Source organism: Triturus cristatus, chromosome 4_1 (genome assembly GCF_964204655.1).
Source record: "Triturus cristatus chromosome 4_1, aTriCri1.1, whole genome shotgun sequence".
NCBI lineage: Eukaryota > Metazoa > Chordata > Amphibia > Caudata > Salamandridae > Triturus > Triturus cristatus.
In genome coordinates this window covers 37,402,279-37,425,643 of record NC_140585.1, presented here as the reverse complement: position 1 = coordinate 37,425,643, position 23,365 = coordinate 37,402,279, and the positions used below count along the sequence as shown (strand labels likewise).

At 49.9% G+C, this 23,365-nt stretch overlaps 1 protein-coding gene across 9 annotated transcripts in view; it reads right to left on the bottom strand.

The window, feature by feature from the left end:
* Positions 1-23,365, bottom strand: part of SLC43A3 (solute carrier family 43 member 3) — a 523,038-nt gene that overhangs the window by 45,543 nt on the left and 454,130 nt on the right. For all 9 annotated transcript variants that reach the window (XR_014981069.1, XR_014981068.1, XM_085651424.1 and 6 more), the window contains 3 exons: positions 15,102-15,266; positions 7,317-7,436; positions 1,052-1,235 (listed from right to left, as the gene is read on the bottom strand). Coding sequence is in view for 7 of the 9 variants with exons in the window: in XM_085651424.1 (XP_085507550.1) it covers positions 1,052-1,235; positions 7,317-7,436; positions 15,102-15,266 (469 nt within the window). In the remaining 2 variants the exon portion in view is untranslated. The remainder of the gene's footprint in view (positions 1-1,051; positions 1,236-7,316; positions 7,437-15,101; positions 15,267-23,365) is intronic.

Sequence of the window (23,365 nt, the reverse complement as noted above, 5' to 3'; positions counted from 1 at the left end):
TCGAGCCCAAAAAACGGGTAGCACCTCAGCTCGGGTTCCCCGACACAGTCCCCTCGACAAGGACAGGATATCTCCAGGATTCATTCAGGAGGTCGCGGAGGTCCTCGGGAGCCTCGCACCTACGCGGCCATCTTGGTTGCGCGCTAGGCTCCGTCTGGCATGCCTTTAATTTTGTCTAGTGTCTTTTTTCCCATTAAGGTCCATGGATCATTTGAGGTTTTGGGTGAACCAGATTCCCAATTATTTTATCTTGTTAGGGGCCCATTGGAGGTCATACGCACTGATGAGAGAGCTGTTGCAGTGCACATTGAGCAGAAGTACTTCTGCTTCGTCTTTGTTGAGACAGTGACCTGAGAACTTCCAAGTACTCATTAATAGCAGAGAGGATGTGAGGGAGAGCAGAGTCTGCGTGGGTGGTGAAGAGGCGTTTGTCATTAGCATAAGCGGCTCGTTCCTGGGGGCCTGCGGCGAGGGGGACGCCGGGATGAGGAGATTTTCTCTAATGAGTAGGAGCATAGGTTCTAAAGTTAATAAGAACAAAAGGGGGAGAGAGGGCACCCTTGTCTGGTGCCTTGTTGGAGGCTAAAGGGATTTGTCTATTTACGGTTAATGTTTACCATTTATAATTTTACCAATGACAATTATTGCAGTTAACATATTTCTTCAATTTTGAATTTACACCTGTTTTGTCATTTTATTTTCACAACTGTATTGATTGTTGTTTGTCTTCTGACCATTGTCTCACTTCTAGAAAGATTCCATCTGCCTCCCTTGATGTTACAAACTATACACCTTCTTAGAATTTAAGACTACTCTGTAGTGTTCATGTTATAGCATATGAACGTTATTTAGGATTCAGGTCTGTTTGGAGGTGACAGCTAACCTCCCATTCCTACAGAAAATCTTTCACTTCTCTTCTATCACCTGATCTCTCTCTTCAGTTCCACATATTCTCCTTGATTATCCATGACCCTACTGGCCAGCAGCTGCGGTGACGTCAGTAGCCAGCCAATCCAGCACCCAGTACCACATGTCAGGTGTCAATACTCACGCCATGGCGATGAAGGCTGCGTTGCCACCATACAAGAAGGAGCGGTTCACCACTTGAATGATGAAGGTTGCATACTGGACCGGCAGGACGGGGACAGAAGCAAATATGGAGAAGAGGACACACTGCCCGGCAGTGAGGGCCAGAGACGCGACAACAGAGCGTAGGTCAGCCAGGGTGTTCGAGGCTGGGGAGAGAAAAGAATTCTGTGAATAGAGGGCCATACCCAGCGTGCAAGGACTTCTGGCGAGCATGCTACTGTCGATATAGCAGAATGACTGATAAGGAGGAGAGAAAAGACTATCAATTGCACAGCTAGTTTGGAAAGCAGGGGAAAAAGAAAATTGTGAATACCAGAGCATGTCTTGTGGTGTGGATAGATATTGTCAATACCACAGCACTTCTGTTCTGCTTGTTTTTCTGCCCTCTGGTTTGCCCTCTTTTGCTCTGATTTGTCTTTTTCTGCCCTCTGCCTTTCCTGCTCGTTTTTCTGCCCTCTACTATGCCCTCTTCTGCTCTGTTTTGTATTTTCAGCTCGTTTTTCTACTCTGTTTTGCCCTCTTCTGCTCTGTTTTGCTTTTCTGCTTCAATCAATCAATCAAAAGACCTTTATTCGAATTACTTGAATTCATAAAAGTACAAACATAAAAACAATTCATTAATACAATATACAAGATACAATATTTTTAAAAAAAATTTAAAAAGGAACTAAGACAGCAATCTTTCAAGGGTTTTCCATCATATTGCGTACACGAATTATTAATCTTAAAAAGGCGCTGGTACGAAAGGTCAGTTCCTCTGTGTCCAGAGAGAGTAACTTCAAGCGGGACTCCTCCAGGGAGAGGGGTCTGTGTTTCCTAAAATAGGGTGTTAAGAACCAGTTAATATATTTTAAATAAAACTTGCAAAAAAATAAAAAGTGCAGATCATTCTGTTTACTGGTACCATCACAGGGGCAGGGGTTACATTCTGTAGTGTGATTATAACCCAAAGGAAAGCCCAGCGAAAATTTTATAGAACCTGCCCTTAATCGAAATAACAGAGACCTCTCCCAACTAGACATTGGCAAAGTAAGATAGAGTGGGAGGGGTTGCCTGGACAGGTCATCCTCCATGTATCTGACAACAGTTGATTTGGATATTTCCCTTTCCATCCTTTCAGTTTCAAAGAGTGCGTATAATGCTTGTTTAACCACAGCCTTATCTTGACATCCGATTCTGGAGGGATCTGAAAAGAGATCTCCTTTGTTCGCGGCGCTTAATAATTTTAGGACCCCAGCAAGCCATGGAATTAAGAGGCCGTGATCACATTTAAGACAATCTTTAATTATGTCTTGTGTTAAGGAGGCAGCATTATTCCTCCAGATCCTCAGCCAAAATAGGGCTGGTCTACATCTGATAAAGTCGCTAATATAAGGCAGGTTCAACTCTTTGTGACAAATAAATTCAGAGGACGAGATTGGGGCACCCAATACTTTCCTACAAAAACGTGTCTCTTCTCGTTGGATACCGGGATTTTTAGCAGGGCCCCAAACTTCCGCCCCATAGGTGGCAACAGGGATACACTGCAATCTAAAAAATTTTAAAATAGCACTGGTTGCTCCTAATTTTTTAGGGCGTGGGAGACTCAGTATTGAGTTGATGGCCTTCGAGAACTTGCTCGTGGCGTGGGCGAAGTGCCCACTCCATGAGTTGTTCGCAGCGAAGGCCACCCCGAGATATATAAAAGAATTTACATAGTCAAGTTTGTCAGACCCGATATGGATAGCACTAAGTTTCCGTTTTCCAGGTCCGCATGACATGACAAAAGATTTTTTAAAGTTCACACGCAGGTCTAATCCCTCCATATGATGGACAAAGTTTTCCACAAGCAAACGGAGGGCATTAGGGGTGCGGGCCATAAGGACCGCATCATCTGCGTATAACAGAACTGGCAAGGGATGCCCCTGGACAGTTGGGACATCTCTGGTTACTTGTTTTAAAACCTTTGCTATGTCATTGATGTAGATGATAAACAGCAGGGGTGCTAAAACGCACCCCTGTCTAACCCCCCTACCAATTTTTATGGCTCCGGAAACTTCGCCCCCCGACCCGATTCTAACTTGAGCCCTAAGGTCAGTATGGAGATGCGCCAAAAAATGCACTAGGGGCTCATCCAATCCATAATTGAGAAGCATGGGCCACAGTTTTGATCTGTTTACCAGATCAAACGCAGATGAAAGATCCATAAAGGCGAGGTATATAGGGGACGATCGAGCAACGGTATACTTATCAATTATTAGTTTTACATTCAAACATTGCTCAACCGTGCCCACCCCGCTCCTAAATCCCATCTGACATGGATCCAGTAAGTTAGAATCTTCCGCCCACTCTACCACCCTATTATAAATGACTCGCCCAAGTATTTTTAGAGTATTGTCCAAGAGCGAGATTGGGCGATAGTTAGCTGGGTCTGACCTATCGCCCTTTTTATAAATTGGGACAATAATACTAGAAGACCACGTCATAGGGATAGGCGCTCTTGTCAGACTGTTAAAAACATTATGTAAAATTGGTGCCCATAGATCTGGACTGTGCTTTATAATATCTATGGGAAGACCGTCTGGTCCAGGGGCCTTGTTGCCAAGGCTCTCTCTGACGGCTGTCATCACCTCGGAGTGATCGATCCGCAAGTCTCGCAACTGTCCCAAGTCTGGAGTATTTGTTTCTTCAAAAGGGGCAGCATATATATTGGAAAAGTGGGCTTCCCAAGTGTTGCTGGTTATATTGCAGCCAATTGGGGATAGGTGTTTACCCGTGTCGCGCATTTTCCTATCTGCGGTCCAAAATGGTCCACTGCTCTTCATGTTAGCGCTGACAACCAGGGACTCCCATTGTTCCATCAAGAGTGCCGCTTTCCTTTCAGCTATTTTTTGTTTATAGAGTTTCCTAGCTGATTGTACCTCCACTATATTCCTTGGCTTGGTGGTTAATACCCTGCGCAGTTCCCTGTTTGCCATGGAACAGGCGGAGTCGAACCATCTTGGTTCTTTTGCCTTGGTGGGTAGTGGGACTAACAAATAGTTTTTAATTGCCACAGATAGTTTACCAAAATCGGCAACTATTCTGTTGCAGTCCCCGTCGGGCAGTAAGCAAGAATTTATTAATGCAAGGTGATCATTTTTTACACGATCCATTAGGGCTTCACAATCAATTCCCCTCCATTTTAAACGGAGACCATCACCTGATGGCGTAATATCTCTCGCGCCGTTAAATTTTGCATACGCTGGGCTAGGTCCCAAGTATAAGGTGACAATGAGGGGGTTGTGGTCTCCATAAGTTGTCTCAACCACGTTTGAATCAGTAACACGGTCTATTAGGCAGGGGGATGTAAAAATAAAATCAATAGTTGAGTGAGAATCTCTCCCTCTATGCGTTGGGGCACAAATCATCCTTGGGGATTGGCTTGCTTCCATTACATTGCTAAGGATGTGGTCATTTAATATCTTAGCAAGCTCAATGCCTCTACGATCTGCTAAATCTGGGCAGCTTTTATCCTCTAATCGATGCTTTTCAGGAATCTTCGCATTGAAATCACCCCCAATAAGGATCCCTGACTTCTCGTCTGTGCCTATATTCATGTTAGTTTCAAGGTGTACCAATAAATTAGAAAGTGCTATATAGTTCCTGTTTGGTCTTGAGTTAAAATCGTTATTATAAAAATTAATTAAATAAATCTTGGTCTTTCGCTTGTATTCGAGGACCTGAATATTTGGGTTCCCGAATGATAAGTCCTTAAAAGTGCCACCTGCCAATATTCTAATCCAAATAAAAAGTCCTCCCATTGCACGGCCAGAGACAGACTTAGAGGCAAACACACTAAAACAATGATAACCCTCTATGTGCACGTTCCCTACGGCCCAGGTCTCTTGGAACATGATGATATCTTTGCCATCCAATAGCTGGACCCATTGAGTATCGAACAGTCTAGATTCTATGCCTGCAACGTTCCAGCCTTTTCTGCTTGTTTCTTGCTCTGTTTTGCCTTGCCTGCTCGTTTTTCTGCCTTCTGTTTGGCCTTTGCTGCTTGTTTTTCTGCCCTCTGTTTTGCCTTTTTCTGCCCTCTGTTTCGACTTTTCTGCTTGTTTTTTTGCCCTCCGTTTTGCCTTTCCTGCTCGTTTTTCTTCCCTCTGTTTTGCCTTTCCCTGCTCGTTTCGTCCCTCTTGCCACCGTTTCCTCAAGACCCGGCTTTTCAACAGAGACCTCGCACCCCAGTGCTCAGATACCCTCAGGGGTGGCAGGGCTTTACAAATGCTGATTGAAATCTGCTACGAGGCATTGGCTGTATGCTAGTCTCCAGCTGTAACGTGCGAGCTTGGCAGAGGATTCCCAGGTGTTACCTACCGTACAGGGGAGGGAAGTGGTGGTGGCAGAAAATGCTTAATTCTACCTACTATATTGTAGGGTTCTTGAAGCAAGCTGGTCCCAGGATGTTAACTACAGTGCTGTAGGTAGGTGTCAGAGGAATTAGAGCCTGCAAGCTGCATTCCAGCTGTTACCTTACAGTACTGTGGTTGTTTGATAAAGGATTTTTGATGGTAGCTGCAGTAGTGCTTAATATATAGTCAAAAGTCAAAGTCAAAGTATGCTTTATTCGAATAGTATTCATAAAAGCAAAGTACAATTTACAATAGACATTTCATTAAATGAGTTAAAAAACTATTAAATTCAGTATAATTCGATGCAACATACTTAAACAAATTCTGGCTGAATTACGTCAATAAAGGAGACATTATAGTCGATTTGCGACAAGTGTTATTTGTTAACGTCAGGCAGGTAAACATGGTTAAAACCCTGGGTTAAACATTCTGCATTAATAACAGTGGATACTAATTATTAAAAAACAGAAAGGATTAATTGATAAAAAAAATTTTAAAAACAGATTACAATTAGTAAAATGCTAAGAATAGCAAGGGGGAGAATAGTCAAAAGACTAGCAGTCTCTCCCTGTTCGAGAGAATAGTCAAATGACTAGCAGTCTCAATCTAATCATCCACGCCCATCCTAGATATTTTGCAGTAGCAACCGAAATCCAGGGCAATGTACTGGTGCATATAATACGTAAAGCAACAGTGCTACTGGTAGTTCCTAAATTTTTGCACATCGGGGACAGCCATATACGCCTTGGTAGAGCATAAGCTTTACAAGAAAACAAAAAATGACCAATGGTTTCTTTGTTTGTACCACAGGCAGGGCAGACAGCACTAGTTCCCACTTTGATGTCAAAAATCTGAGGGGGAGTGCACCAGCTCTCAATTGAAAGAGAAGCTTCCTGTCTCTGGGCTTAGTTATAATGTCCCAGTAAGGTTCAAGATAGGGATACATCTTGGCCTCTAGGAACTCTCTAGTCATATTACCAGTGCTGGTGCTGCACCAATGCCGCTGGGCAACCCTCTCCCAATAAATGGTCTTAAGCACACTTTTAGAAGGGAAAGTTGAACTTGCAGGATCTTCCCAAAGTGTGCTCAAGTCAAGCTCAAGCAAGGATGCCCTAAGCGCATTTAGCCAACCTATTTTGTGATGGACATCGGTTCTTATAATATCTAAGAAGCCCCCTGCATAGTGAGAAAGTGCAGGTGTTGTCCATAGCCTGCGCCAGTACAATATTGGGCGGAGCCGCGCCAAATCTAAAATGGCTCTTCTGCCCAAATCATACTTAAGGGGCAACAGCGGAGTACTTTTGGGAACACCTGTAATGGCCCTAAAAAATGTATTCTCTGAAAGTTGAAGAGCAGGCATTTTTTCAAAACCCCACAGCTCTGCGCCATAAAGTACAGAACCCAGAGCTTTTGCTTCATAGACCTGTAAATAAACACATGAGTGCCAGGACCCTTGTCTGGCGCCTACGCAATTTGCACCACTCAATGCCCCTGCTATCTTTGCCAGTGACGTATCAACACAACTACTAACCATCACACTCCTTCAAGTGTGAAAATTCAGACTTTTCCAGGCCCCCAAAGCTATAAGAATGGCTTGGGCGGCAAGTAATAGCCATGTTTAATGTATATTGAATTAATAAACAATTATAGTTGTGCTCATATGTAAATTAGACAGACAGCGCCACCATGTGGCAGACTGTCATAAGCGCCGGTGTTGAAATTCAAGCGCCGGCGCTGAGCACCGGAAGCCACCGGCTCAAATTAAGCACTGATCTGCAGTGTTTTTGGGGACAGGCAGAGGGTGGCCAGTTAAAACATGCTTTATGCTGCGGCATATACGATGGTCCTCACCTTCTGTGCTTCCCTCTTTCTTCTTCCCACGCTTGTGCCGGTCCATGAGGATCCCGTTCCAGGGAGCGCACAAGACTCCACAGAGCTGGGTGAATGCAAAGGCATTGGTGTAAATGCTGACTGTGAGTGAAGAGAACAAGAGACACAAAGGGAGAAAAGGGGGGAGGGGTAGAGGGTTAATACACAGCACTGGGTCTTATTTTCTCTAGAGTTACAGGGGAACGTTTCACTCTCTGCAACATTCGCACTCCGTGCACTTCTGCCACAAATCCTTGCCTTCCTCTTTTGTAAGCTAGTGCAGCGTCCCTGCCCACCTTCCTTACCACACCCCTTTTTGCAGCATCTCTTCTGTCCGAATTCCCTACATTTCCCCAACTCCATCCTCGCTGCTAGATACTTTTTCTGACCTCATTTAATCTATCGCACCATCCTAGCCTCCATCCTTGTCTTCTGTTCTCCTCACTACTTCCTCCCTCATTACCCCATGTCTTCATACATCTCATACATTGACTGATCCATCTCTTCTTATCTCTCCTTCTCCTCCAACACCCCAACCTCACCAATCACTGCCCTGCCCAGCTCTTCGTCATTCCATACTGCCTGATGCTCTCACATCACCCTGCTGCCCTTGCTTCCTCCAAATTCGTTCCTGGTCCACTTCCTCCTCACCTGACCCTTCACCGACCCAAAATCCCTTCCTGCCACCAGCTGCCTCCTCTCTTTCTGCCTGTGCCACCTTACACAACGCCACGCCTTCCAACGCCACATGCTGTACTGCCCATTACCCTCTCTTGCCTCCTTTTTTATTGTTTTGGAGTATCCCACAATACCTTCCCTCCCTGTCCCTTTTAACTCCACCTCTCCTGGCGTTATCCACCCCATGATAACTCCTTTCTTGCCTTCCCACCTCCTCTAACTGCGCTGCCTCCCTTCCCTCAATTCCGGCACAATGCCATGCTTACCTCACACGTGCCGATTCAACCCTTCTTCACCTCCTCACTGACTGCCCTTTCCCTTCCTGCCCGCCTCCTTCACTGTGACATCCACTTCTCCACCTCCTCTTTTGTTGCTTTTCTAAGCTCTTCTTTTTCTGCATCATACCCCCCCTCCTTTTCTCCTCTCTGCCCTCGTTCACCTAGCTCTGTAGCATCTCTTACACCTCCTTTGCTGTTTCAACACTCCATCTCTGTCTCCTTCACAGGCTCTGCCTTTCTTCACCTCCTTCAATACCCTGTCCTCACCCTCACCTTCTCCTTCACAGGTCCTGCCCTTCTTCACCTCCTCTTTCACCACCCACTGACCTTCTTCACCTCTTCCTACACAGGCCTTGTCCTTCTTCACCACCCACTGACCTTCACCTCTTCCTACACAGGCCCTGTCCTTCTTCACCACCCACTGACCTCCACCTCTTCCTACACAGGCCCTGCCCTTCTTCACCACCCACTGACCTTCACCTCTTCCTACACAGGCCCTGTCCTTCTTCACAACCCACTGACCTTCACCTCTTCCTACACAGGCCCTGTCCTTCTTCACCACCCACTGACCTTCACCTCTTCCTACACAGGCCCTGTCCTTCTTCACCACCCACTGACCTTCACCTCTACCTACACAGGCCCTGTCCTTCTTCACCACCCACTGACCTTCACCTCTTCCTACACAGGCCCTGTCCTTCTTCACCACCCACTGAGCTTCACCTCTTCCTACACAGGCCCTGTCCTTCTTCACCACCCACTGACCTTCACCTCTTCCTACACAGGCCCTGTCCTTCTTCACCACCCACTGACTTTCACCTCTTCCTACACAGGCCCTGTCCTTCTTCACCACCCACTGACCTTCACCTCTTCCTACACAGGCCCTGTCCTTCACCACCCACTGACCTTCACCTCTTCCTACACAGGCCCTGTCCTTCTTTACCTCCTCCTTCACTGCCCTGTGCTCACCCTTACGCCCTCCTTCACTGCCTCATGTCCACCCCTCACCTTCTCCTTCACATGCCCTGCCCTACTGCATCTTGTCCTTCACAGGCCCTGCACTCACCCTCACCTCCTCCTTCACTGCCTTGTACTCACAGTAATCTTGTCCCCACCCTCACCTTCACCACCTGCTGACCTTCACCTCCTCCTTCACTACCCTGTGCTCAACCTCACGCCCTCCTTCACTGCCTCATGTCCACCCCTCCCCTTCTCCTTCACAGGCCCTGCCCTTCTTCACCTTCAACACCCACTGACCTTCACCTCCTCTTTCACTGCCCTGTGCTCACCCTCACCTTCTCTTTCACATGCCCTGCCCTAATGCATCTTCTCCTTCACAGGCCCTGCACTTACCCTCACCTCCTCCTTCACTGCCTTGTGTCCACCCTCACCTTCTCCTTCACTCCCTTGCACTCACAGTAATCTTCTTCACTGCCTTGTGTCCTCCCTCACCTTCACCACCCGCTGCCCTTCACCTCCTCCCTCACTACCCTGTACTCACCCACACTTCCTCCTTCACTGACTTGTGTCCTCCCTCACCTTCTCCTTCACATGCCCTGCCCTACTGCATCTTCTCTTTCACAGGCCCTGCACTCACCCTCACCTTCTCCTTCACTGCCTTGTGTCCATCCTCACCTTCACCACCCACTGACCTTCACCTCCTCCTTCACTACCCTGTACTCACCCTCACTTCCTCCGTCAATGACTTGTGTCCACCCTCACCTTCTCCATCACTGCCTTGTACTCACAGTAATCTTCTCCTTCACTGCCTTGTGTTCACCATCACCTTCACCACCCGCTGACCTTCACCTCCCTCCTTCACCTACCCTGTCCTCACTCTCACCTCCACTGACTTCACTACCCTGTACTCACCCACACTTCCTCAATCACTGACTTGTCTCCACCCTCACCTTCTCCTTCACTGCCTTGTACTCACAGTAACCTTCTCCTTCACTGCCTTGTACTCACAGTAACCTTTTCCTTCACTGCCTTGTGTCGACCCTCACCTTCACCACCCGCTGACCTTCACCTCCCTCCTTCACCTACCCTGTCCTCACTCTCACCTCCACTGACTTCACTAACCTGTATTCACCCACACTTCCTCCTTCACTGACTTGTGTCCACCCTCACCGTCTCCTTCACTGCCTTGTACTCACAGTAATCTTCTCCTTCACTGCCTTGTGTCCATCCTCACTTTCACCACACGCTGACCTTCACCTCCCTCCTTCACCTACCCTGTCCTCACTCTCACCTCCACTGACTTCACTAACCTGTATTCACCCACACTTCCTCCTTCACTGACTTGTGTCCACCCTCACTGTCTCCTTCACTGCCTTGTACTCACAGTAATCTTCTCCTTCACTGCCTTGTATCCACCCTCACCTTCACCTCCTCCTTCCCTACCCTGTACTCACCCACACTTCCTCCTTCACTGATTGTGTCCACCCTCACCTTCACTGCCTTGTACTCACAGTAATCTTCTCCTTCACTGCCTTGTGTCCACCCTCACCTTCACCACCCGCTGCCCTTCACCTCCTCCTTCACTACCCTGCACCCACCCACACTTCCTCCTTCACTGACTTGTGTCCAGCCTCACCTTTACTGCCTTGTACTCACGGTAATCTTGTCTCCACCCTCACCTTCACAACCTGCTGACCTTCACCTCCTCCTTCACTACCCTGTACTCACCCGCACTTCCTCCTTCACTGCCTTGTGTCCACCCTCACCTTCTCCTTCACTGCCTTGTACTCACAGTAATCTTCTCCTTCACTGCCTTGTGTCCACCCTCACCATCACCACCCGCTGACCTCACCTCCCTCCTTCACTACCGTGTCCTCACCCTCACCTCCACTGACTTCACTACCCTGTACTCACCCACACTTCCTCCTTCACTGACTTGTGTCCACCATCACCTTCTCCTTCACATGCCCTGCCCTAATGCATCTTCTCTTTCACAGGCCCTGCACTCACCCTCACCTTCTCCTTCAATGCCTTGTACTCACAGTAATCTCCTTCACTGCCTTGTGTCCACCCTCACCTTCACTGCCTTGTACTCAGTGTAATCTTCTCATTCACTGCCTTGTGTCCACCCTCACCTTCACTACCGGCTGACCTTCTCCTTCTCCTTCACTACCCTGCACCCACCCACACTGCCTCCTTCACTGACTTGAGTCCACCCTCACCTTCTCCTTCATCACCTGCTGCCCTTCATCCATCTACTTAATTGCCCTGCACTCACTCTCACCTCCTCCTTCACTGCCCTTTACTCACTCTCACCTCCTCCTTCACTGCCCTTTACTCACTCTCACTGTCTCCTTCAATGACCCATGCCGTCCCTCACTGATGCATGTTCTCCCTCATTGCCCCTACTCTCCTCTACCATCCCCTGCCCTCCCTCACCTCCCCCATGTTGGGAGGGGAAGTCTTCTGCCTGGCTCTGGAGACCCTGCTTCCCGCCCCAAGTCGATCTCCTGGCACGACACTAGAAGGTTCTGTAGGTTCTTGATCTCGACCTCAGTGAACCTGACAATCCCATATGTCTCCCTGTTTACATGGATTGAGACCCTGAAGCGTGGATCTGAGGACCATTGGGCATGCCCAGAGCACCCATTTTTTACAGAGCGTGGCTACTGCCCTCTCTACCTAGGGCGTGGCTCTGAGGACCACTGGGCATGCCCAGAGCACCCCTCTTTTACAGAGCGTGACTACTGCCCTCTCTACCTAGGGCGTGGCTCTGAGGTCCCACGGGCATGCCCAGAGCACCCCTCTTTTACAGAGCGTGGCTACTGCCCTCTCTACCTAGGGCGTGGCTCTGAGGTCCCACGGGCATACCTAGAGCACCCCTCTTTTACAGAGCGTGGCTACTGCTCTCTCTACCTAGGGCGTAGCTCTGAGGTCCCACTGGCATACCTAGAGCACCCCTCTTTTACAGAGAGTGTTTACTGCCCTCTCTAGCTAGGGCGTGGCTCGGAGGACCATTGGGCATGCCCAGAACACCCCTCTTTTACAGAGCGTGGCTACTGCCCTCTCTCTACCTAGGGCGTGGCTCTGAGGTCCCACGGGCATACCTAGAGCACTCCTCTTTTACAGAGCGTGGCTACTGCCCTCTCTACCTAGGGCGTGGCGCTGAGGTCCCATGGGCATACCTAGAGCACCCCTCTTTTACAGAGCGTGGCTACTGCCCTCTCTACCTAGGGCGTGGCTCTGAGGTCACACTGGCATACCTAGAGCACCCCTCTTTTACAGAGCGTGGCTACTGCCCTCTCTACCTAGGGCGTGGCTCTGAGGTCCCACTGGCATACCTAGAGCACCCCTCTTTTACAGAGAGTGTCTACTGCCCTCTCTACCTAGGGCGTGCTAGACTGACAGTGGTGGCAGCATGAATCTACACTCAGGGGTACCTGTACCCCTTAGGAGGCGCTGCCAACCCACTCCCTCCCGGTAGAATCTGTGCACTCCCTGACTGGGGTTCTTTTTGCCTCTGGTATGTGGGATGTGTATACCAGGAGCCAGTGGGTTCACAAGGTGAAGAGGGGGAGCCCTTGTGTTTACTGTAAGCCGAGCTGGCATCGGTTCTGCTGGACATTCCAGCTGCACAGTGCCCCTCCCTATTCTTAGTGGAGGCTTGGTGGGTTGGGGTGGGCAGTAGCTCTTATCTGTATTTATCTAAGCATTCCTCTGCCAGGATGGTCCCCGCCCTCTTTGCTGTGGGATTGTGAAGGCCTCCTGGTCTGGAGTTAATTAAAATTCCTCGTTGGGGAAAAGGACAGGCAGGTACCAACAGCCTGGGAGAGCCCACCTCCACAGACTGATGGCAGACTGAAGATGCAGTGAACATGCAGGGAATATGCCCCGGGGTTGGAGGGGCACGAATGCTGCAAAAGTAGCCGACCATTTAATTGGATTAGCCGGTCACTCAGGGAATGATAAAAGTCTGGGCTCATCGGACAGGTGGTTGGTCAAGGCTGTTCTCTTTTCTGTCAGGCATCCATAAAGGGACATTGAGGAGGCTGAGATGCAGGAGTGGAGTTCAAAGGTTGGATTGTAATTCTACAGCAAGTCCTGTGGCTAATGGATTAGTGGGACTCCAGTAACAGTGCCAGGACAACAGGCACCCTTGTCCAGACCCCTGACCCCCCCCCCCCCCCCCACCCCGAACTGTGGGCCCGTTTCACAGAATTAACTTAAGACAAAATCTTAAACTTACTACTTTTGGTATTCACAGAATGCACTTACTACTTTTGGTATTCACAGAATGGATTTACGACTACTAACTTTACGTCCGCACTCGGGCCGGGGATTCCGGCCCGGAGGCGGAGCTTCCGGCTGGTGGCGGAGATTTAGCCATGGCCGGAAGCTCTGCCTCCGGGCCAGAATTTCCGGCCCGAGTGCAGACGTAAAGTAAGTACTCGTAAATCCATTCTGTGAATACCAAAAGTAGTAAGTGCATTCTGTGAATAACAAAAGTAGTAAGTGCATTCTGTGAATACCAAAGGTAGTAAGTTTAGGATTTTATCTTAAGTTAATTCTGTGAATCGGGCCCTGTGTCCTCACCCAGGAAGGGCAGGTGGGCAGTGGGTGGACCAGGAGTCATAGACTGCTGAAACCCTAACACTGTATTACAAGTATTGGTGCCATCTACGTGCTTTGACGAGTAACCCTTTGCAAGGTGATCTGTTCAATGCAATGTTAACTGTGTTTTATAGTGCTTAGCGTCTAGGCACTATATTAATGTTTGGGGTCAGAACTCTGGCCCAGACGGCTGTTGAGACTTCTAGATTTCTCTGTGTAGCGTAGTTTTGTGTGTATTATATTTGTAATGTGCATGTATTAAAGTTCTCTTCTTTCATCAAGTAAAGCCGTGACTGGACATTGATCCTATTAGCTGGCATTAGGGTGTAAACTGTTTCGAATGTGTAACCCACCTCACCTCCTTGAGGGCGCCGTGAGCTGCTCGGTCTTGCTACCCTGAGAGAGTCAAGTACTGCAGACAAGTAATTAGTTATCCAGTTTGGGGTCCAACAGTCCTGTGGCCCCAGGACACCAGCGGTGAGCCCCTTCAATGGATGCAACTGGAGCCCCGTAACCCCTGACTGCCCTGGTGCCCCAGGAAAATCGGTGGTCACACCCCTTCACTAGACGCGTGCTCCTCACTACCCCTTGCCTTCCTTCACTTCCTCAATCTGCTGATCCTCGCCCTCCCCCTCACTCACCGACTTCGCTGCCCCTGCCTTCCCTCACCTCCTGATCCACCAAGACTAGTGGATCATAACCTCATCCTTCACTTCCCGCCCTCCCTCACCTCCCCCTCAAATGCCCCCCACCTCCTCCTTTGCGGTCTTCTGCCCTTCACACCTCTTTTGCCAGTCCAGCTCCCTCACCTCACCCTGCTACCTCCTGCTCTCCCTCTCCCTCTCCTTAGCCATCACCCGCCCTCCCTCTCATCCTTCACTTCCCGCCCTCCCTCACCTCCTCCTCAAATGCCCCCCACCTCCTCCTTTGCGGTCTTCTGCCCTTCACACCTCTTTTGCCAGTCCAGCTCCCTCACCTCACCCTGCTACCTCCTGCTCTCCCTCTCCCTCTCCTTAGCCATCACCCGCCCTCCCTCTCATCCTTCACTTCCCGCCCTCCCTCACCTCCCCCTCAAATGCCCCCCACCTCCTCCTTTGCGGTCTTCTGCCCTTCACACCTCTTTTGCCAGTCCACCTCCCTCACCTCACCCTGCTACCTCCTGCTCTCCCTCTCCCTCTCCCTGTCCCTGTCCCTCTCCACCTCCTTAGCCACCACCCGCCCTCCATCTCAGCCAGCGCCTTACTTTTGTGCTGGTCCCCTTTGGACAGGTGGGTGAGCATGGGGTTCAGCGTGCCGATGAACAGGTAATGCCGGAGCTGCATGACAGACAGCCACACCAGGTGCCAGGCGAAGAGCCAGGAGCATGCGCAGCTCCGGAAGGACGCCACTGGAGCCTCAGGTGTTGCTGCTGTGGATCAAAGAAGAAAACAAAGAGAGAATTACTTACAGTGATGAAGAACAGGACATCCGCACCAGAGAAGCAAACCAGAGCAAGGAGTATGGTAGTTACCCTGTAAGCATCTGCTCATGGCATGTAGAGCTGTAGATTCATATGCGTGCATACTCCTGCCCTCTAGTGTTTGGCCTGGATGTGTGCAAGTCCTGAGGTATTTCACCGATTACTGGAAATGGGCATCGGCTCCACTGTTAGATTGTTTCGCTTCACAGAGGGTGAGGACAGGAATGGGGCGTAGATATACAGAATAAGATGACCATGCGGGGAATGAATAAAAAGGGCCTTTGAAACAACTAAAGACTTCCGGGGAGGACGATGGGCTCCAGTGAATCTACAGCACATGCCATGAACAGATGCTTACCGGGTAAGTAACGTTTTCCATTCCTGGCATTCGCAGCGGAGGTACACCTGCAGTGAAGCAGCCCTGCCCGAAGCAGCGGCGAGCCACAGGATGCTGCAGAAGATAGAAAAAGTATATGAAGGATAGTCTGGCCAACGTTCACTTGTCGGCAAGCAAAGACATTAATGCCCGGTGGAAGTGTGTGGCGTGGACCAGTAGCTGCTTCACAAATGTCAGCTATCGGAAGGTTACCCAAGAAGGCCACAGAGACCCCTTTCCTGTGGGTAGAGTGGGGTCTGGGAGGGAAAGGCAAACGTCCTTTACCTTTGGTTAATAGGTCTGGATACGTTTGTCCCGCCAACGCGCTATTCCTGCCTTTGCAAGAGCCCGGCCCTTGTGTGGTTTCGCAAATGAGACAAAGAGTTGCTGTGTCTTTTGGAAGGGTTCATCCTGTTCGTGTAATACACAAGGCCTCTTAACATCTCGTGTGTGTAGAGCCCTCTCAGCATGGAGCTCTGGACGAGGGAACAACACTGGCAATTCAATAGTTTGACTGAAGTGGAAATAACAGGACACCCTGGAGAGAAATTTGGGATTTGCCCTAAGGTCTAGCCTTTCAGCGTGAACTTGAAAGAAGGGTTCTTTTAAGTTCTTTCATAAAAGCTTTAATAACTGGAACATTGAACAGTGATATGCGTTCCTGTTCTGAAAGTAAGCAGAAACTGCGGCTAAATGAAGTCTAGTGGAGGTGTAAGCGAGGCCCACGTTTTGCAAGTGAAGCAGATAATAGACAATGTCTTGGACGGCTGCCTGCAGTGGGTGGATGTGCCTGGGAGTACAGCAATGCACACATCTTTCCCTGCGTAGCAGGCTCTGGTGGTAGGCTTGCGGGCCCCCTTCAGGATGGCCATTCACTCCAGAGGTAGTCTGAAGAAACCAAATTTTAACTCCTCAGGAGGCAAATCGTAAGATTTTGCTGCTTGCGGGTGGGGTGTCCGAGCATGTCCTGGCTCTGCTGGAGAAGATCTGGTCAGTTGGGCAGCTTCTTGTGAGGAACTAGGAAGAGGTCGAGGAGGGCGATGAACCAGGGCTGTCTGGCCCAGATGGGAGCCGCCAGGATGAGGCACGTTTGTTGAAGCCTCCGAACCACGAACACAAGTGGGAGAGGTGGAAACGCTTTGACAAATCTCCCCAACCAGTTCATCCATAGTGCAATGCCCATGTACTGTGGTTACCTGGAGGTGAAGCTTCGGCATTTTGCATTTTCCGTAGGGGCAAAGAAGTGTATCTCAGAGAAGCACCAATGACGGGAGTAGGACTTGCAGGTGGAGTTCCCACTCGTGAAGTTTAGTGGGGTTGAGGTTAGTTCTAATCAGTAGCCCAGCCTGATGATGGAGAGAACCCACTGATAGGAGGTTATCTCCAGCCAATGTAGTGTGATCAGGGTTGTCCGAGAGGGTGGGGGGCACTACTCAGTTGTGGCAGCTGCTTTAGCCCCTATATCTCTACTTCTAGAGCTACTGCCCTTGTCTCCTCCTCTAGAGTAGCCCCATGAGGGCGTTTGCTGGTACTGTTCTCCTGGTAAGTGGTAGTTGTCTTGAGGGAGGTGGTCTTAGAGCTCTCTCTATAGTTGGCCCTTCGAAAGGACCCTGTGAAGAAGGCATCTAGAGGCTCCCATCGCCTTCGCAGTGTCCGTGTCTTTCTTGATTTTTTCCAGCATCTCATCAGCCTGCTGTCCGAGGAGATGCTCCCAGTTGAAAGGCAGGTTGAGGAGATACTGTTGTGCCTTTGATTTAAAGCCAGAAACATGCAGCCAGGTGCGGCGTCCAATCAGGACACTGGAGTTGATGCCCCATGCTGTGAGTCAGCTGCATCCAGGGCACAGCGGATGGTGGTGCTAGACGTGAGCTTCCCTTCAGAGATGAGCTTGTGTCGCTGCTGCTGCTGGAGGAGGTCCTCCTCCTCATCCCAGCGAGCACGGTCATAACGGGAAAGTAGTCTGACGGAGTTTGCAATACTCCACTGGTTGGCTGAGTAAGTGCTGGTGTGTTCATCTGTCGCATCGATCTTTATACTTTCTTTATCTGACAGAGGAACATCGCTAGTTACCTCCAACCCTTGGGGTTACTCCCTAGCTTTTACAGGGTATTTAGAGGTTTCTAACCTCTCTCAATGTCTGACCGTCTTTAGGGCAGTGCTCGGCCCGGCAGTGCTGGTGTGGAGGGGGCGTTTGCCGCACTCAACACCTTCTACTGGACGAGATGCAGCTCCTCTGCCTCCGAGTTGGAGTGAGAGCTCGGTTCCGAGATGAAGCAAAGGATCCAACAGCCCGAAGTCTCTGTCTGTGGCTCCACCTCAATGTCTTGGTCTTCGAAGTGATCAGGGGTGTCGTCGTCTTGGCAGTGTGCCATGGTACACCGGGGTAGGCACCGATCTTGTCGGTACTGGAGCATCTTTTTGGATCACAAGGCGAAGCAGGTAGTACAGGATGCTTTGTTGTGCCGATTAATATAGGAGTTACAGACTCGATGGTGATCTCTTCTGGGTGTTTTGAGTGGCACTGTGGCCTGTACTGGAAAGAGGTTCTTTTCATTACAGAGTCAGCATTCTTGGGAGAAGATAGAGAGAAGGCCCTTGAAAAGGGATAAGAGCCCTAGGGCAGGGTGACGCAAGGAACTCAGCTGTCGAGGTTAACGGACGTCACTATAGTGAAAGCAGAAGAAAGATTATTTATGCAGATTGGGTGGAAAACCGTGAGGTAACCGCGACGCCCTGCAGCGTGCAGGATACATGTTCAAGCCCGACAGCGGAAAGAAACAATCTATCAATGGAGCCGGTGACCATGCACATTACTAGTAATACGTTCGAAGAAAAACACGTTGCACAAGTCCAAGCCCAACACCAAAAGGCGAGAGTATGCACAGCGTGTGAATCTACAGCACTAAATGCCACAAAAAAATAGCACAATATGGTTACTGCTGATAAGCAGCCTTGCCTCACTGCAGGAAGGTGCTTCACCAGGCTACGGGTGACCCTCAGCAGCACCCCAACAGAGTGAAATGCTGACCAAGGCTTGTTGACGAACAGGATCGACTCCCCAGGCATAGTTATTGTACCACTTTGAGGAAATTAGCATGATTTGGTAGACTGTTAATAGGTCTGTACAAAGCATGCATGTGCAATTTTAAGAGATGAGGGGGGGAAGCGTGACTGTGGACCACAAGTACATTTTATCACAAATTGATAAGTGTATAGATGGAGGTAATGACAATGCAGTGAGGAGATAGAGAAAAGAATGAGACAGTTATGTTATACAAGGATCAAAGACATTTTAAAAAGGTAACTGGTTGTGTTTCCAAAGAAATACCATTAAATCAAATGTGTTTCGCGAATTACAAGAGCATTTTCAGTCAATTCCAATTGTGGCCGTGGATGTTTCGCCACATACGTCAATGCTGCAGACCATCATCAGGGCAAAGTGATCGTTGTCCCGGAGCTAATTCTGATTCGATACCGAGCTTACTGAAGGGAACGAGGATTCTCTGGAATGGGTCCTACAGCTGATGGCTAGATCAATTTAGCCCTAATTCTACAGACTGACCAATGGGGAGCCAGTTTAGGCTTTTCTAGGCCCTATCTAATGGTCTTTGAGCTCCACTTGATGATTGGCCCACTTTCTTCACACTAAAGTTTCACTGAATGGTTCTTATCAGAATCTATACAGTTAACCAGATATTACACATTGCTTGTTTTTGAGTTATAGCCTAGGATTTTCTTCTCTCTTAACACTGCACATAAAATAATTGAATACATCTGGTGAGAAGCTACCAGATCATGTGGACTGTCTAAAGTCTGCTGACTCTGTGCTCAGGAATCCACTGTATTACATGAACCCAGATTCCCAACAGGATTTTGTGTTGCTTGACAAGTTCTTGACTGCATTGTTTTTTTTTTTTTTTTTTTTAAAAACCTTTATTCGTGCATATTAAAAGAACAAATACGGGCCTACAACCTTCAGGCCGGCCACGATACGGTTAAGCACTGATACAAACATTACGGCCCCTGTGCTTCAACGGTCAAGGTTAGCGACGATTTATGAAACATACACTGGAGAGATCCTTGACCCCAGGGAAAGGAGAAGTGAAGGTTAATTTTAAAGTTTTCAAAATAAGTTTATCAGGGAAATAGTCAGTGAAGAATAAGAACCAAGGAGATTCGAGTCCGCACGCTATCTTCACCACACAGGAGAGCAGCAGCATCATTAAAACAGCAATGGAAGTAAAATCACAGGCAGTGAGGCAATGCAGTTATATAACAGGATAGTCACATGAGCAATTACGCACCCCTCCAGTGCCGCCCCCACTCAGTCAACCCCCCACCCGGACCCAGAATCGAAACAAGTATAGCGCAGAAACATAAAGAGAAAAAAGGCCCATAGAACTAATTAGAAACAGTAAGTTACCCCCCCACCCTACACCAATGCGGAGGCTACGGCCTTCCCCCCCCCAGCATAGTGCCTGTCGCCCAATAAACCCGAAATATAGACAAGAAAGAGAGTAAGAATAAAGTAAAGAAAGATAAGAAAACAATACACCTATGTTAAAGGGGGTGAGAAAAGAATAGGACTATTCTAATCTAAACTCCCAAAAAGAAGAAGGTGGGGAGGAGCCTACGTATCATCAGAGCGCCCTGAACCATCGGCCATCTTTGGCTTCCACACACTGAGAACCCACTACCCCAAAAGCGGTCGTGTGAAAATGAATTGTCACAACAATTTAGATGAAGAAAGACAAATCGCGACGAATGCGCACAAAGTACACATACAGTTCCAGTCCCAGTCCAGCCCCTCCGTGAAACCATGGCGATATTAATCAGTCTAGCCCTGGCCCGATCGCGGGCTTGAGATTAAGCCAGCCCCTACATGAAGGCCCCGCATCCCGTGCAGACAAAGACAATATGGCCGTTTGGGAGAAGGTGGTGAAGTAGAATCCCAAAATGGCCGCCGACCATCTGTAGAGGTCCCTTTGTGCACCACATAAAGTCCAGACATGGCATGTAGAGTACAGGAGTTCCGCAGAAAAGAAGCAGTAGGCCACCGTGAACGATTCCTCGAGGATGTTAGGTGTTGCTCAGCTGGGTACTCTTGCAGACGCGGTGAGGCAGGCAACAATGAAGCAGGCAGCAATGAACGGGGAAACAAAGTATCCGCTGTTAAGCTGGAGAGCAATTGATCCTGGGTGCCGGGAAAGCCAGATGCAGGCACCAGTGTAGCACGGTCACACACAGCCGTTGCGTCCCCGCAAGAGGACAAAAGCACTTGCGGACCCACGCCGTGTTGATGACAGACGGAACGCTCACGGCCCGCAGCCGACAACAGGGAGTCAAACTGCTCACTTAGCGCCTGAAAGCGAGCAAACATTTGTAAACGAAAGTCCCGCAGGACGGCCAGTACGGAGCCGCATGTCAGCGGAAGCTGCACCCCCACATCGGCAGCAATCCGGGACGGCACTGTGGAGCTGGTGTCTGGTGGAGGGAGGGCGAAGCGGGCAGCGGGCAAGACCGGAGTATCACCCCCCAGCCGCGAGCAGGCAAACAACGCCATGTTTTACCGCCGGACTGCACAATGGCCAGGGGGGGGGGTCGTAGCAAGGAGTCAGTTCCTCTCAGGTCTGCGCCGCAACTGGGAAAGCCAACAGTCGCCTCCCTTCCCTCGGGTTCTCTTTGCAGCCGACTAGGCAATAGAAGAAGGGGGTCAGCAGCCTCCCACAGCGCGGTCCACAGATCGGGGCAGGAGACCCGCCTCACCGGGGCTTACCCTACAGCCCCAGCCCTTCAGGCGCAGGGTGCAGGAGGTGTCTGGCCGTCCCTCCCCAGGCTCATCTGGCGACAGTCCGTGGTGTTAGGTGAGGTCGGGACCGCGGGGCTCGGATTTGTGCTAGCGGGTCCGGGGACTGCGGAGCTTCCCGGGGGCCGGCAAAGGCCACAATGGAGCAGGGGTCCAGGGCGGAGAACAAAAGCACCAAAAACTCCGGCATCCGGGCGGGCTGAGACTTCGGGGAAGTGGCGGCGTGGACAGCGCGTCGTCGTACACGTTTCACCTCGAGAATCGGCAAGGATAGGAATCAGGATAATAGTCCGGGGCCAAGGGCCGACGGAGCCGGGCGCTCAAGCGTCTGCTCCGGTCGCCATCTTGGCTCCTCCCCCCTTGACTGCATTGTTGACAGAAAGCATCACAACAGGGCTAGTCAATCACAGAGAGCCCGTGGTATCAAACACCAGAGGATGGTGCCACCTTTATTCAACTACCGATGACAAACAAACCCACGCCAAAACAATCCAGGGCCACTGCACCACAGGGCGATGCGAGCTGCAACGAAAGCTTGCTTGTTATGCAACGCGTCAGGCATTACAGGCAGAAAATCTTGTCCAAAACTTGGGGTTGAGATGGCAAGCAGCATTTGAGGGCAGTGCAGGCACAGGTTATTAGGGAGCAGGCTAGAGTAAATTCAGGGGAGGACTGAGTGGAAGGAACCCTGCTGGGCCAGTCACACCTCGAGGGAATAACAGGCGAGGGCTGCCATCACCCCATTAATACTTCTGGGTCAAGCATGAATGGTATAATGGGGCCAGGGTGTCGGTGACCTCATGCAGCAGACGTACAGTCAGAGCTTTGGAGCAGTGAGCCTCACAACAGGAGGCATATGCTGGTGGCTAGCAGATCTCCGTCTGGGCTACAGGGATGCCCTGTACTGTTCATGAGCAGAGAATGGCTCTTACAGCTGAGTTTATCTATGGAGGAGTCTTGGCGAGGGCATCTGGAGATGGAGGGGTCAGGATTGCTGTTAGCAGAGCCCCTCTCAGAGTCAGCGTGAAGCCCTGGTCCTGTTCTATTCTAGCAGTACTCATAGAGCGCATGGCTACCCACACAGGGCTTCCAGGCGCTACAGGGAGTCAGAACCAGAACCACAGAAACTATCAACAAGTTCACTCAGAAAGCCACGTAAAGTGTGAAGGACGTCTAATGACTAAGTCCAGAGGTGGAAAATGTGTGACCTGAGGGACAGATCTGTTTTCTGAGGCTTGAGTCCAAACCATACAAGGCCTCACTCCATACCTCATGCCTGGCATAAGGGACAGCTCGGACTTCTTAGCCTGTATTATTTCTGTAACCTTAGACGAAGGCACTGTATTCAAAGGCCTAAGCCTGTAAAATACAAGTAATCTGTGGCTAGCTTTGTTGTCAAAGTCCAAAGCCAGAGAAATTAGGAAAACATGCAAAATGAGAGGAGTGCTGTGTGATGCCTGAGGCTGCCCTGGGAGTATCTCTGCTCTCTGAAGCCTGAGGCTGCCCTTGGAGTAGCTCTGCTCTCTGAAGCCTGAGGCTGCCCTTGGAGTATCTCTGCTCTCTGAAGCCTGAGGCTGCCCTTGGAGTAGCTCTGCTCCCTGAAGCCCGAGGCTGCCCTGGGAGTATCTCTGGTCTCTGAAGCCTGAGGCTGCCCTTGGAGTAGCTCTGCTCTCTGAAGCCTGAGGCTGCCCTTGGAGTAGCTCTGCTCCCTGAAGCCCGAGGCTGCCCTTAGAGTAACTCTTTTCTCTGAAGCCTGAGGCTGCCCTTGGAGTAGCTCTGCTCTCTGAAGCCTGAGGCTGCCCTGGGAGTATCTCTGCTCTCTGAAGCCTGAGGCTGCCCTGGGAGTAGCTCTGCTCTCTGAAGCCT